The 15,506-nt window shown below is 43.8% G+C and overlaps 1 protein-coding gene across 1 annotated transcript; it reads right to left on the bottom strand.

Moving 5' to 3' along the window:
- Positions 1 to 89: 89 nt before the first annotated feature.
- Positions 90 to 13,725, bottom strand: man2b1 (mannosidase, alpha, class 2B, member 1). Its single transcript, XM_082537686.1, has 23 exons — positions 13,593 to 13,725; positions 12,729 to 12,831; positions 10,791 to 10,964; positions 10,521 to 10,714; positions 9,954 to 10,086; positions 9,709 to 9,854; positions 8,972 to 9,171; positions 8,721 to 8,841; positions 8,124 to 8,202; positions 7,685 to 7,794; positions 7,412 to 7,519; positions 5,545 to 5,661; positions 5,170 to 5,352; positions 4,980 to 5,077; positions 4,775 to 4,895; positions 4,452 to 4,570; positions 3,886 to 3,987; positions 3,603 to 3,690; positions 3,086 to 3,166; positions 2,756 to 2,980; positions 1,983 to 2,132; positions 1,739 to 1,841; positions 90 to 624 (listed from the first exon to the last, which is right to left on the bottom strand). Exons 1-23 carry the CDS (start codon positions 13,701 to 13,703, stop codon positions 521 to 523), a joined length of 2,970 nt encoding a protein of 989 aa, XP_082393812.1. The 5' UTR covers positions 13,704 to 13,725; the 3' UTR covers positions 90 to 520.
- Between the last annotated feature and the right edge of the window lie 1,781 nt (positions 13,726 to 15,506).

Raw genomic sequence — 15,506 nt, 5'->3', positions numbered from 1 at the left:
CATCTGTTCTGATGTCAGATTATCAGCAGTTAAATGCTGCTTCACTGATTATACACAAGATTTGTGGCACAAACACGAGGGCAGGACAGTAAGGAGGATTGATTTTTATTATTAGCTGCTTCTTGATAAGTAGAAAAATCTAAGTATACACAACATGGCAGAAATGCAAAGATTATACTTTATTGCACATATCACTTTGTGGGAGACGATATTCTGTTACTGCAACAGCACAAAAAATCCCCACAAATATAAATGTTCTCAAAAATGTTAAAGGCAGCTTTCACAAATTCAATCTTATTCAGACATTCTGTATCAAAGGCTGAAGGCATCCTGAAATGACTTTTGCCCAGGTCAGTCCGGGCTACAGCTGTGATCCGATTTTAAGTCGTAGGCAGCGTGAATACAACTTCTCATTCATTTTTCCCCTAAAAATCCACACTTTATTAAATCAGCAACGTAAACAAGCCACAGGAATGTCAATATACGATAATTCATCCTATAAAATCTCATGTGTGATTGGCTATCTAAGGTTGACTTTGAGAAGAAACGTTCGGATCTCCATTGGCCTTAAGGTCACCTCCCACGTGGACGGGTCTTGAAATGTCTTCAGCAGTGGCTTTTCTCCTGGAAAACAGACACATTATGTGAGCACAATCACAAACGACACAAAGTGTTTTTGGTTGGTTAATCTTTAAACACACCAGCAGTGTGAATGTGTGTGTGAATGGGTGGATGACTGGATATGTAAAGCGCTTTGGGGTCCTTAGGGACTAGTAAAGCGCTATATAAATACAGGCCATTTACCATTTACCAGTGACACGGGTCAGTGATCAGCAACCAAGTCTCCTCACAAGGAACAAAATAACATGTTGAGCTCCAGAAACACCTTGTAGTATACATTACATTATGAAGCATATCAATCTGTTTATGACGCTTTATGGCTCCCTGCTGGCTTAATTAGCACCTGCAGGGAAACTGTTAAGTCGATGACTACAATCAGAGATTTCTATCAGCCCAGCGCTCCTTCAGTGCATGGTCACCTGCCAGATGTTGAAAAATCCAGATGTTGCCAGTCTTTATATTACTATATAAAATATTATAAATAATGTAATGAAATTGTGACAACACTAAACGAAGGCCAAAATCTGCAAATATCAGGGAATCCTCACTATGGAAGTGTGATTGAAGAGCAGTGTACTACAAAGCCAGAATAACGGATTACTGAATTATGTTAAGTGCAGTATATGTTTGCAAATAAGTTTCGTATTGAAGCCATACATTAAAAAAAAACACTGACTGAAGCACAGACTGTGCACTTCATTGTCACTGGATTATAAACGTATTCAGTTGATGATGCAGAAAATGTGTAAATGTTTATATACTTTATTTTGCTGCTGCTACATTTCTTTCACACAGCTGGAACTGCAGCTACGAGCGCACAGAACATGCATCATTTAATCTATTAAATTATTTTCACTTTGATCTGACAACGAACCAAAGTGATTTCCACAGAAGTTCATACCTGGTCTCTGAGATTTTACCACCGACCTCCAAAATGCACAAAGCTCAAAGCAGCTGAGTTGGAATCCATATTAAAATAAGCCCGAGGAGACGACATTCATTGAAATTTAGCCAAATTTAAATCGAGTCAGACTGGAGAACACATCCAGCTTTGAATCTAGGGTGACGTTCAAAACTGCAGTGGTGAACTAACTGACACAACACTGGTGTCCTGTACCTTTCTCAGGAGTCCAGTCAAAACGTTTCATTTCATCTTTCCACTGATTGGCCGACAGGTTCAACTCAGCCACACCCAGAACCTCCAGAGTTGAAAACAGCTTCTGCACAGACAGGAAAGACGATGGGATTAGTTACAGCAAAACGACATTCCACTGCATTGCAAACGAGAAACGACTGAATGACAGATGACCGTACGGTCGCTTTGAGTGTAACAAGGTTTAAACTGTTTCTGAATGTCTGACCTGCAGGTTGACTGTGACTGGCTGAGAGCTCACTTTGCTCTCTGAGCTCTGGTACTGATGCTCCAGTCTCAGCAGCACTGAGTCTTCATTCCACTGACTGAGTGTCAGCAGGTGGACAGCAGGGGGCAGTGCAGCCAGGAGCCCTGAGAACTAAAAGACAAAGACCCCTCACTCACAGAAACCATGCCTTTAAAAAAAAAAAAAAAGATTATTTAATGTATTCCAACCACATTTTCTATAAAATTACTACATAAAGTTGATATGAATTTCGACCAATCGCTGGCTCTGAAAACATGTCAGCAGCAGTTGCCGCTAAAGGCAACACAGCTTAGCTCAGTTCCCCTGAGAGCGAGTGAAACCATGTCTAAAAAATGCAAATATGTACACAGCAGGACAGAAATGGGTTATAACCAGCAGCATAGACAGTTGGAGACAATGACTCAAAACAAGCAGCAGACTCTCACAGGAACAGCCTGCAGTTTGTACAGTGCAGGTCACAGCACTGTACAAAGCTTTTCTTAAGCTTACACACAGGAGTTTAAGGTGTTTGAACAGGAACCTGCAAGATGGAGGCCAGCTGGTTCTTGCACTGCTAATATTTCAAACACAGATCACATCACCGTGACTTCTGAAACCCGATTAGTGAAGTGTGTTAATAACATGTCTTTAAAATACATGCAGTATTTGTACAAGTACTGTACGAATGTGCATGTGATTGGGTGAATGAGTAGAAAGGCACTATACAAGTACCAGTCCGTTTACCATTTACATACCTCCAGCTGAGTGTTTGGCTTCAGATCTCCATCAGTAAACGTAAGCAGCGGCTGCAACACCATCCCCTCTGCGAGGGGGCGGTGCGTGTCGGCAGCAGTCTGCGGGGGATCGAGGGTGAGGAGGAGGCGGCCGCGGACCACCAGCCCGTCTGGGAAGATGCCAGAGATCTCGTTGAGAGGTTCACCAACACCACGGAAATCATCGTGGAGCAGCCGTCTGTGGAGCTGAGGGTGAGGAGGTTGGATAGAGAGACTTTAATAAGAACTCCTTGTGTGCGCTTAGATGGGGTCAACATGCTAATGGTGATGAGCTACGACTTTATGCCTCACCATGATCTCCAGTGAACCATTCTGGATGCTGCCTCCACCCTGAGAGCGATCCGTTACCACAGTGAGTTGGTCCACATCATCCTGAAGACACACAAGTGAAAGGAAAACATCACTTCATAATAATGGATTGGATTTATATAGCGCTTTTCACACTCACATATAGCGCTTTTCAAGTCACCCAAAGCGCTTTACAATGCCACTATTCATCCACTCTCACACACTGGTGGAGGCAAGCTACGGTTGTAGCCACAGCTGCCCTGGGGCAGAGTGACAGAGGCGAGGCTGCCATATCGCGCCATCGGCCCCTCTGGCCAACACCAGTAGGCGGTAGGATAAAGTGTCTTGCCCAAGGACACAAAGACCAGGACAGAGAGCCCGGGGATCGAACCGGCGACCTTCCGGTTACAGATACGCTTCCCAATCCCCTGAGCCACGATCGCCCCGTACTGTCATAGAACTGACAGTCAATGCTTTTTGTTGCCTGTCTCTCCAAATGGAAGCTAACAAACACACAAACCTTGATATAAGCGCGAGAGTTGATTGGGTAGTAGTTTCCAGCAATGGGCTCTGACTGTTTCAGGTTCCAGGTGGGCCGGAAGTCTTTCCTGTTTGGGGGGGATGGGACACACACACACTAAGTGTACAGAATTGGATTCTTTTAATGTAAAACTATCACATAACTGTACAGCTGTCTTACTTTGTATATAATCTGTAAAATATCAAAATCCAAAACAACTGCAACAACTTTAAAAGGTTAAAGTGCATTTTCCATCATCAAAAAACAAAAAGCAAACTCTTACTTCCTCTGCAGAACTTCTCTGCCGTTGGAATCAGTGTAGAAATATTCAGAGGTTTTGATGCTGGTGTCCAGACGAGTGATCACCTCCTTCCCCAGGCTGTCACTAAAAGGTCAAGACAGCAAGTGTGACGTGGGTTAAAGGTGGGTGGTGTGGGGAGCATTTTGGCCAAGATTCCTCACTTTTCCTTGAATTTATTTCTCTCGCTCACAAATAAAAAATAAAAAAAATGGCTAAAATAGACCTGAAATTATGAGCTAAATCTATTCCCCAGTGGGTGTGCATGGAATCTTATGGTCTAAAATTCCCTCTTTCCATGTATTTATAATCTGACATGGGGAAAAAGATAACAGCGATCTAAGCCAATCACTTGCTATGATATGAGGAAATATTTAGAAGGGCAAAGCTCTGCCACAATATTGCCCCATATGAGGTTTTTCTCCCCTGAAAGATCAGTTGACATTAAGGCACTGAGCTTTTAGAAAGGTTGAAGAGAACAGAAATTTCAACAACCACTTATCTCTAAAAACATCTCCATTACATATGTAGTGTGCACGTGTTAAACTCACTCTATCGGCACAGGTCCCACAGTCCACTCGAGCTCCAGAGCTCTGCTGTCAGCATAGAGACGAACCACCTGAGACACCCAGGGAGCAAACCACTGCCTCACCTCCTGCACCACTGACGTCTGAGGATGAGAGCATTGCAGTACAAAATTAGACGCTGCATATTACCCTCAAAACAGGGAGGTAAAACATGTTGGCACGTTCATTCTGACACCCACACATATAAAATGACAGCAGCCTATAATTTAGAAGTAAACTGAATAACAGTGTAAAAACAAAGCTTTGATACTAGGAATCTACGTCTGGATATGAGCAAACATCTCTACCTTAATGATCTCCGTCTTGGCCGTCCGGCTGATGATGAAAGGTGTGGAAGAGTTGGGTCTGAAGATGTAGGCTCCAGAAGGCTGCCTGCTCTCTACGTTGTTACCGGCACTGGCGTTGTACCTGGGACGTTTTAACAACACATCATTTGGAAGCTCAACTTTAAAAAAAAAGCGTGTTCATTTTGTTATTTTTAGAAACACTAACCAGTAGAAATTCTGTGTCAGTTTGATGATCTGTTTGGTCTCCTGATTGTTGAGGCTGCTTATCAGGCCTGTCTCAGGGTCAAAGGTCACTTGTAGGAACTAGAGTGCACGAAAACAAACAAAAACAGTTCCTTTTTCAGAAGATTTTGTTTATTTATTTGAATATTTTGGACTTTCTTCTGTGTTCTGACCTTATTCTGGATCACTGGGGGTGCGCGCTGCTGTGCAGGTGCAGGTGGAGGTCCGTCCTGGATCAGGGCCACCGTGTACGTGGTGTAGCCCAGAGGAGGTGCCTGAACCTGGAACACCAGCTCATTGACTGCAAAGCCTCGTTGTCTTCTAACTTCGTGAGTGGCCTGTGACACGTGAACCACCTTCAACGCAAACACATTATCGAGTGTTATCTTTGTTTATATTGAACATGTTGAGTGATACAAAAAAACCAGTGCTGTGAAAAAGTATCGCAGACTTCATTCTCTGAGATGAGATCCATCTATATCTTGTGTCTGACAACTGCACAGCTTGTTTTGGATCATCTCATACTTGCTGCTGGCACACATACTGACCTGGCAGTCCACCGCTTTGCCACTAGCATCTGACACGCTGTACGCTGTTCCATTGACCGGCAGCCTGACGGGCCAAGTGACGGGCCGAGCGAGAGGGTTGTACACATTGACTGAGAACTGAATGACAGACAAAAAGACAAGCGAGAGAAAGGCAGCGTCAGCATTCAGTCTTATCTGTAATTACACAGAATGTATTTACAATAACTGTAGCCCAGGTTTTTTAGGCTGTACACCTTGAATACACTGTTTGTTCCGAGGATAAATCTCAGAGGGTCAGAGTGTTCAGAATTACATTTAAGATGACAAATTGTGGGTTTTTTTTATTATGTTACCGGTGGATGGTTGTTAAACATGGTTTAAATGACAGGATCAGTACATGTACAAGTAAGACTTATGAGCCAAACCTTCAGATTTTAAATGCTCACTTTCAGACAGGATAGTGACTCGGGCACGCAGCTGTGACTCTAACCACTTGCTGTTCAAATGTCTTGATGCATCCTCAGTCATCCAGGTAAGGAACTCTTAAAAATTAATTCTGTTCATCTGGACGTAGAGTTTTCAGTGGGAGAAACATTTCGTCACTCATCCAAGTGACTTCTTCCGTTTCAGCTGACCGCAGGTTTCACTGATCACATTAACTGGGTGGACCATCACATTAGGTTCACCTGGGAGGTTATGGCAGGTTAGCCTTCTTAGACTGTGAGATTTACACCAGTAAAGGGGGACATTTAAAGTTGATGTGTACCGTAAACAAATGCTCACGGGTGAGTATTTAAGGTTTGACTCTCATCATCCACTGGAGCACAAACTGGGTGTCATCAGGACGCTACAACAGACACAGCGGCCAGGGAAGTAGAAGAACATCACATCATGAAGGCCCTGAGTAAATATGGTTATCCCAGCTGGACTCTTGTCAAAGCTTGGAGGCGCCAATCAATTCAGGAGAGAAGCAAAACTGCTGCCTAAGCGAAAACCCTAAGCGATCCCGTATGTGTCAGGAGAAGCAGAACATTTGAGATACATTTTTTTCTAAACACCGGGTCTCTGAGGCTTTTAAACCCCAAAACACACAATGCAAAAATTGATCCACCCCAAGGATCGGGTCCCCCGACACAAACAGAGTAACATAGTGTACGCTGTTAAGTGCCAGGAGGATTGCCAGGATTTATACATCGGGGAAACCAAACAACCTCTGGCGAAGCAGATGGCTCAACACAGAAGAGCCACCTTGTCAGGCCAGGACTCCACAGTCTATTTACACCTACAGGCCAGTGGACACTCTTTCAATGATGTACACATCCTGGACAGGGAGGAACGCTGGTTTGAGCAAGCAGGCCAGGAGGGGGCCTAAGGGTACATCTTTCACCATCTTACAATGCTGTGACTGCAGCCATTCCCCAACTTTCTGTGAATGGTACTCATGGTTGTTGATCAGTGATTGTTGATCAATGGTCATGACAATTTGCATATTAATGATCAAGAAACTGACCTCACAGCAGATTGCACAATGACTGAAACCAGCCCACTGAAGGAACAAATGTACTGTTTATAAGATTGGGGAAACCTGCGTCAGCTGAGTCTGAAGAATTCACTTGGATGAGTGACGAAACGTTTCTCCCACTGAAAACGTCACATTCAGATGAACAGAATCAACCTTTTTGGGATTGCTGTTCAAACCTTTTGCCAGTGGGTGGTAATCAGACAGATGACTTAAATAGGACTCTAAATTGGGCTGCACCAGTGCAAAGATTACTAAGGATTTCACTGTAAATCATGCAAATCTACTTTAGTCAATTCCAAAAAATAAAGATGAGTTGGAAATGAGTAAAGCGGGTCCCCTTCAAAGTCTATTTTCTGTGTTTTTTACCTTCTTGCTGGATTCAGTGAGAGGACACACGCTGACATTGAGGTTATCACAGTAGATTCGCTCAGCAGACAAGCCGCTGAGAGCAGCCAGACTGTTACTGACTAAAACCTGAAAGAGAGACAACAGTTAGACAAGAAACCTGTGCAAGAAAGTTTGGACTGAAGAACACTTTCTGCTAAAGACATGATAATATATTTTCCTGTACAGAAAATGACAAATTTAGCACAAGTAACTTCTGTTGGGTAAGATAATGTACTGTGAAGCCTGGAGTACCTGACAGTGTTGCCAGCCGTTAGCAAGCTTCCTGGCGTAGTCATTTGCTACGTGTTGCTTTTCTGTGCCCGACACAGCGTCATGGTGCTGAGCCACAGCCATGGCTTTCTCTACCAATGAAAGCAGCCGTCACTCAAGCTCTTGTCTGACATCCAATTGGTCTTAGTAACACAAATACAACTTTTAAAAAGTGTCCATATTCTTAACCGGTTCACCAATTCACAGTTGTGGGGAGGCTGGAGCCCATCCCAGCTCTCCTACATCCTGGACAGGTCCATCACAGGAGTAGCACTTGAAGACAGCCAACCATTTATGGTCATGCTATTACATGTTAACCTAATACGTAAGTCTTTAGACTGTGGCAGGAAGCCAGAGTACCTACAGTATGCCTATGCAGAACCCACTAAGGAGACACAAAAAAGATTCAATCAAATCTTACTCATGGTCTGGCTTTCACCTTCCCCAAAGGGTCCTTTCCTGGAAGCTGGACCACCAAATACCTCCAGCTGGTTACAAGTCTATTAAGAGGGAAAAAATGAACACAATTTAAACATATTAAAATAAACACAATTTAAAAAGTCTCACAGGTATAAATTTTCCACCATTAAACCTATATTTCCACATCTTAAGGTAGTTCTATAGACGCAGGATACCAGTGATAGCTTTATTAAGTGCCAGCTAACAGTGTGCTTCATGCTATATATTAGCATTTATTTGCTTACAGTTCATGTTAGGAGTTAGATAAACTTTGTTTTCACAGAACAAAATTTAAAGCTTGTTAGTGTAATGTGACAATGTTATACTTATCTAGCATATGTCATGCTAACATTCTTAAAGTTTGAATGTTAGCATGCTAACTACCATCTACACTAAAACAATTAAATTTTTCTGAAAGCTCTAAAGTTGTGGGACAGGACTTACAGTTACAGAGGTAATTCTAGAAAAGCAGAAATTTGAATGTTGTGATGTCGTCGACACAAAGTGTAATGCTGAGCACACTGTAAAATCGCCCCGCACAAAGTAAATCTCAGAGTACCTGCAGGTTGCTGTTGCTGATCCTCTCATATCGCTTCAGCGCTGGTCTGCTTGTAAAGTAGCCAGTCCAGAAATCATGAGCGTCGTCTGCATAGGGGAAGAAATCATCTGTCTTCAATGGCCTGGATAGAAAACCAATGGATTTAGCTGACATTAAAATGCAAAAGACGACACTTTTTACAATAGAGTTTAACACCAACAGTGCTGCTAGAACAAGAAAACATTATCCTGCCCCTTTAAAGTTCACAGTACCAGGTGAGGTTTGCTCGGTGCAGCTCCTGCAGGTAACAGGACGGTGTAGAGTAGAGCACGTTGACTTTGCTGCCATTTGCCTGCCGGGCATTTACATAGTGGATCAGCTTGTCCAGGTTCTTGTACCACAGGTTGGCATTCTCATATTGAAAGTCTGAGCCCATGGTCATGATGATGTGGTTGGTCTTATAGACCGTAGACTAAAAAAGGAAGAGGAAATAATGCTTAACAGATTAAACTAAACAAAAAGGAAGAAAAGGGAAGAGTGAAATTAAACAATTCACACATCTCTTCAATCACACACACCTCACACTATTCAAAGCACATTTATATGATGGCTAAAGTGGTGAATGTGGATTATTAAAGGAGGACATTGCATTACACTATCTGTAGATGTCTTTATTATTGTGATCATGACAGGTTCATAAAATAAAACCAGACAGGTTGAGAAAAGATTTATGGGGACCTGCATGAAGATATGCTGACATTACTTGAAACAAGAGGTTCCTACTGAAATTTTACATGTCATGTTAGCTAGTCACAGCTGTATATGGGCTGGGATAAAAAGCACAGTATCCCTTCTGCTTCCTCTTTTTCTAAATCAGAAAGCGTTGTTTGATGTCTTTTGATTTAACATGAGCATTTTTTTCGTACTGTTAGTTAAACATGCGGTGTTAAGAACACCACGTGACTGATAAATCAGTGTCTCTGTGCGCCAGTGTGGAGTTGTGTCCAACCTGACTGTTGGCGATGACAAGGAAGCGTCCCACCACATCATCAACATTATAGTCTTCAAGATCAGGATCGTCTCTGATAGGTGGGTCACTGCAGAGCTGGTCCCAGCAGAAGCCCTCAGGAGGGTTGTAGCCATTAGGAAGGATCCCTGTTGGGGGCAAACGGTTAAAAAAATAATGTGACACCGTCCTGTTGCTGAGTCCAGAAGTCATTAACATAAAGGGATGAAGAAAGAAACTTTGCATACCAGTAAAGAGGTCAGCCATTGGAGGAGTGAGGCTGTCGGAGGCTCTCCATAGAAGCTCCTGCTCCTTATTCCTCATCCTGCGAGCCCGGTCTTGATAGTCTAGACGACCAAAGAAGAAGCCATCGAATCCCATCTGCAGCAAAAGACAGACAGTTAATGGTTAAAGGAAAGTCAAATGGAAAGCCAGTGAACTAAATTGTGCCTTCATGTAATAATGCAGCATTCTGGAAATAAGCCCATTTGATTCATTGCAGAGCAGCAAATCTGATAATGACGATACAGCCAAAAATTTGTAATGAGAAAACGGAGAGTCTTTCTCGACGTGAGTGCTACCTTAACTCTAATTAGCCTCAACTCTCTTCTTTAACTGATAAATTCTCCCATTTTAAGTCTCACTAGAAATCAGGCCTTCCTTAAGGTGACCAATTATGCTCATCCTTCTATTCTGCCCTATACTGCTGATATTAAACATGGCCAACGTTTGAAAGTGTGACAGTGAATGAGCTGAGCAATTCTGAAGTGTGACTCGTACAAAACTCGAAGAATAAACATAAAGAGCTATGCTACCTGTGCAAACATGGAGGCGTGTTCCCGGGCGTGGCCAAAGGGGTCGATGTGCCAGGCGACGCGGGGACGGCCACAGGCTCCAAAAGTCTCATTAAGGAACCTCAGACCAATGGTCATCTGGTCAATGACGGCGCTGTAGTGTGTGGCAGCCTCGTCGCTCATACACCAACCACCATTCACAAATTCCAGACGGCCTGCGGGAGGAGCAGCTTTTGGTAAGGATGCACTGAAACACTTAACGCAGCTGTATAGTACTGAATGGGTATTTACCTTCATTAACCAGCTGTTTGACTGTCTGCTGCATGCTGGAGCTCTGACTCTTCCACCAGCGGTAGAAAAAGGCCGTCTCCACATAGATGAACCTCCTGTCTGGATTCTTCAACAACTGATCCACAACTGAGTCCAGGATGTACTGAACACCAGCGTGCTGGATGTCATTACGATCTACGCACACAAATGTGCACAGATTTAGGACAAAAGAGACATTATTTTGTAACACAGAAGTCAATGCTTCAAGAAGTGGTCAGAATTTAGTTGCTGTGTGTCACAGTTTGAAAAATATTTATTTACACTAACGTATCTTAACAGCAAGAAAGTATATGTGCTCATCTGCATTCATGCATATGCCCAAACAAACCACCCTCAGTGCAGATGAGTTCTGCTTACATATTAACCCAGACTGGAAATCAATATCAGATGATGGTCACCTGCACAACACCTGGCCTTACAACTTACTATAAACAACATGTGACATTAAAATAAGCAAGCTCGACAATCAATTGCACTAAAAGCATAAAACTCTAAAGCAATGAAGAAGTAAACTGTTGCAGTAAACAGTACATTATGAGGCAGTGTGAAATACACGACAGAGTATAAAATGAAACGAAGGTGTTTTAATATCGTCTTCTGATACATTTCAACAGTGGCTCGGGCCACTTCGGGGGTGGGGTGCCCTCGGCCTCTCGGCCTGGGGCTCGGTCACTCTGGCGCAGCTGGCTGCCGGCGGAGCTCCCGGGCACGTCACTGCAACCCCCCCTGGCTTCTGCTCCACAGCTGCTGAGTGACCCCTCATCTGGGGCTCTCCTCAGCTCTTTCTGGGACAGTGGCACAGCTGCCCCTCCGTTGGTCTTCCTTGGTCTCTTGTGCTCTGAGGGCCTCTGAATGTCTGGAGTCTTGATCTCCTCCATACCTGCTTCATGCCCTGGAGGACGGGGCTGTGGCCCCCCACACCCTCTAGCAGATCATTACATGAAGGAACCTTTTAAAAACAAGCGCGTCCATGCTCACAGGTGTACACACGGGTGCTCACACACACAAACTACACCCTTTTTGGCTCCTACCTCAAGGCACACTGTGCGCTGTCGATCTTACGTGCTGCACAATAATGTTTAACATTTAGTATTTACTGTTATATTGCCATAGATCATCATGATGTTGTTTATTCTATTGCTCTAGTCTTCTTCTGCTTGTTTTCTTTTTTCTTTCTCAACAGGTGATCCAGGAAAAGAAAAAGAGAAAAAAAAAGGTGATGAAGCAGATTTTCATTGTCTTTTCTCTCTATCTCTTTTCTCCTTTTTCTTTCCCTCTCCTTCTGTTAACTTTCTTCTGAACTTTTCTTCTTGTTTTTCTTTCCCGTCCCCGAGTCCAGTCTGGCCTGATTACAATATCTTAGAATAAAAATAACTAATAAAGATCAAATAAACTATGACAATCAAGTGGGCCAGTATAGCAAAAGGCCCACTTGGGAAAGTAAATCTGTTGGGCATTTTTCTTGGCCTTCAGACAATAATTCTGATTGCTACAGTGCCAGACAGGACACAAAAAAAAAGAAAAAAAAAAAGATACATTTCCACATTTCGCACAGCCCCAACAACAGAGAGTAGTTCGAACATGAGTGATGGCTGTCACTCCAGTTCACATTCAAATCAAATCCAGAGATCATGTCCATGAACCACCATTAAAACACATCATAGGGCTTTAAAGCAGGAGGATAACGCTGCTGGTCACAAGACCCACAATCACTTGTAGCAGCAATCAGGAAGATATTTAGTACCAGTCAATAGAGCAGATTTACTTGCATCAGTTCTGCTGATGCAAGTAAATCTGCTAGAGTAAATAGAAACATATGCAAACATTTGACAGAGTAAACACAGAGCAGGAGGTTGGCTAATAGCTTCACAGTGTTTTTTCTGTATGTGTCACACTGACCTCCATAGAAGTACTGGTCCACGGTCTTGAGCCAGCCAACGTCATCATGTGTGTGCGGGACCAGGTGGACATTCAACATGCCCGGCTTGGTGGCATGACATGACTGCACACAGACACACACTCTATGAATACAGCTGTACTGCTCTGTCGGAAGAGTCATAATGTCGACAAATATTAACTCCAAAAAGTGATCGTCTGCCAAAAACTGATTTCTGGTATTTACCAAAAAAAGGATTGCTCGCATTTAAACTGCTATACATAACTTGTTAGTCTATAATATGTGAAACCTATATCAAATGTATCCCTCATGAATGATATAAGTCATCTTGAGCCACAAACAACATTCCTGTAACAAAGTAGAAGCTGCAATCAGTTTTTGGCAGTGACTTTTATATATCCTTTATTTATGCAGTTAAAAGAAGCTTGTTGACATTAAAAATGTGTTTTAAAGAAGAATCTGGCCAAGAGGACAGCAGATATTGAAAGACATCTAACAATAGTTCTGTAAACATATTTTAAGTGGACAAAAATGATGGAATTGGTTGTAATGTAAGTGCAATAAGACAGAGTTGAAAAAGATGTAACTGTAAAATGTTATATCTAGCCCCTTTGTAAAGCCTGTTGACCGAAGTCTATTTGCCAACATAGGTAAAGATATTACACATAAAAACACAGGTAGACATTGGAAATCAGTTTTTGGCAGGCGGGCACTTTTTGGCACAACACCAGCACTTCCTTGTATGTGAGCACAGTCATGTGAGTGAAACAGAAAGTAGCGCTAACAGCTCCATTGAGCTTTTTGACATGTACCTTAACCCTAACACATGTAAATAAAATACAAAAGCGCGACATAAAGTAGCTAACCTCGTATCCGCAGGTTGGAACGTCTGTTTTCTTCTCGCCGACAGGAAAACTTAAAACTACGCTGAGGATAAACAGGAGAGCTGTAGCCAGCTGCTGCGACCTGCCCGCCATGTTGGAAAACAACCCGAAAATCATGTGACATCTGTTTATGTTGAGCTGGGTCACGTGACCGTCACCCTGTCTACCGCATGGCTGTGGAAGCTGGAGAGCACTGAATTGTTTTCCCTCCAATCTGACTTGAAGGCACTGGGGAAAAGTAAGCGACAAACCGCGGAATGAGAGGACTCAGCGAAAATAAACATAAGTTAACATGACAAAGACTGACATTACATTACAGTGATATATATATATACATATATATATATACTCTCAGTGTACTCTCAGTGGCAAGGGAACAATAAGAGAACAGCACCACCAAGGCTGGAGACGGAGCAATACTGGAAGAGCATATGGGAGAAGGATGCAACCCATAACGGCAATGCTCAGTGGCTAGAGGATCTGAGGGCAGACCACAGCGACCTCCCTGAACAGGGTCCAGTAACCATCACAGTGGCAGATATCCAAGAAAGGGTCTCCAGTATGAAGAGTTGGACAGCACCAGGGCCCGACATGGTTCACGCCTACTGGCTGAAGAAGCTAACTGCACTCCACGAGCGTCTGGCAGCACAAATGAACCAGCTGCTAGTTAACGAGAGACACCCGGAATGGCTAACTGAAGGCCGGACGGTCCTGATCCCCAAGGACCCCAAGAAGGGACCGGTCCCCTCCAACTACCGACCAATAACCTGCCTCAGTACTACATGGAAGCTCCTGTCAGGCATCATATCGGCTAAGATGAACAGGCACATGGGTCAATACATGAGCGGGACACAGAAAGGAATTGGCAAGAATACCAGAGGCGCAAAACACCAGCTACTGGTAGACAGAACAATCAGCCGAGACTGCAAGACCAGACTGACCAACCTGTGCACTGCCTGGATTGATTACAAGAAGGCCTATGACTCAATGCCCCACAGCTGGATACTGGAATGCCTAGAATTGTACAAGATCAATGGGACCCTAAGAGCCTTCATCAGGAACTCAATGGGGATGTGGCGTACAACACTAGAGACTCCAAGCCCATAGCACAAGTCACCATCAAGTGCGGGATCTACCAAGGAGATGCTCTGTCCCCACTGCTGTTCTGCATAGGCCTGAACCCCCTCAGTGAGATCATTAACAAGACTGGCTACGGATACCGACTACGGAACGGAGCAGTTGTCAGCCACCTCCTGTACATGGATGACATCAAGCTGTATGCCAAGAATGAACGAGACATCGATTCACTGATCCACACTACCAGGCTATACAGCAATGACATTGGAATGTCGTTCGGACTGGAGAAGTGTAGTCGGATAGTAACAAAGAGAGGGAAGGTAGTCAGAACTGAGGGGATTGAACTACCAGAAAGCAACATTGCAGATATAGAGGACAGTTACAAGTACTTGGGGATCCCGCAGGCGAATGGGAACCATGAAGAGGCCGCTAGAAAAGCTGCAACCACCAAGTACCTGCAGAGGGTCAGGCAAGTCCTGAGGAGTCAGCTGAATGGTAAGAACAAGATCCGGGCCATCAACACGTACGCCCTGCCCGTGATCAGGTACCCTGCTGGGGTAATAGGCTGGCCAAAGGAGGAGATAGAAGCCACTGACATAAAGACAAGAAAGCTCCTTACCATGCATGGAGGGTTTCACCCCAAGTCCAGCACCCTGAGGCTGTACGCTAAGCGGAAGGAAGGGGGCCGGGGACTGGTGAGTGTCAGCACCACAGTCCAGGATGAGACAACAAACATCCAAGAATACATTGGGAAGATGGCCCCAACTGACCGAGTGCTCAGTGAATACCTCAGGCAGCAGAAACCCAAGAAAGAGGAGG

The sequence above is a fragment of the Aulonocara stuartgranti genome (genome assembly GCF_965226115.1).
Source record: "Aulonocara stuartgranti genome assembly, chromosome: 6".
NCBI lineage: Eukaryota > Metazoa > Chordata > Actinopteri > Cichliformes > Cichlidae > Aulonocara > Aulonocara stuartgranti.
The sequence above is the reverse complement of the archived record's forward strand: the minus strand, read 5'-3'. Positions and strand labels throughout refer to the sequence as shown.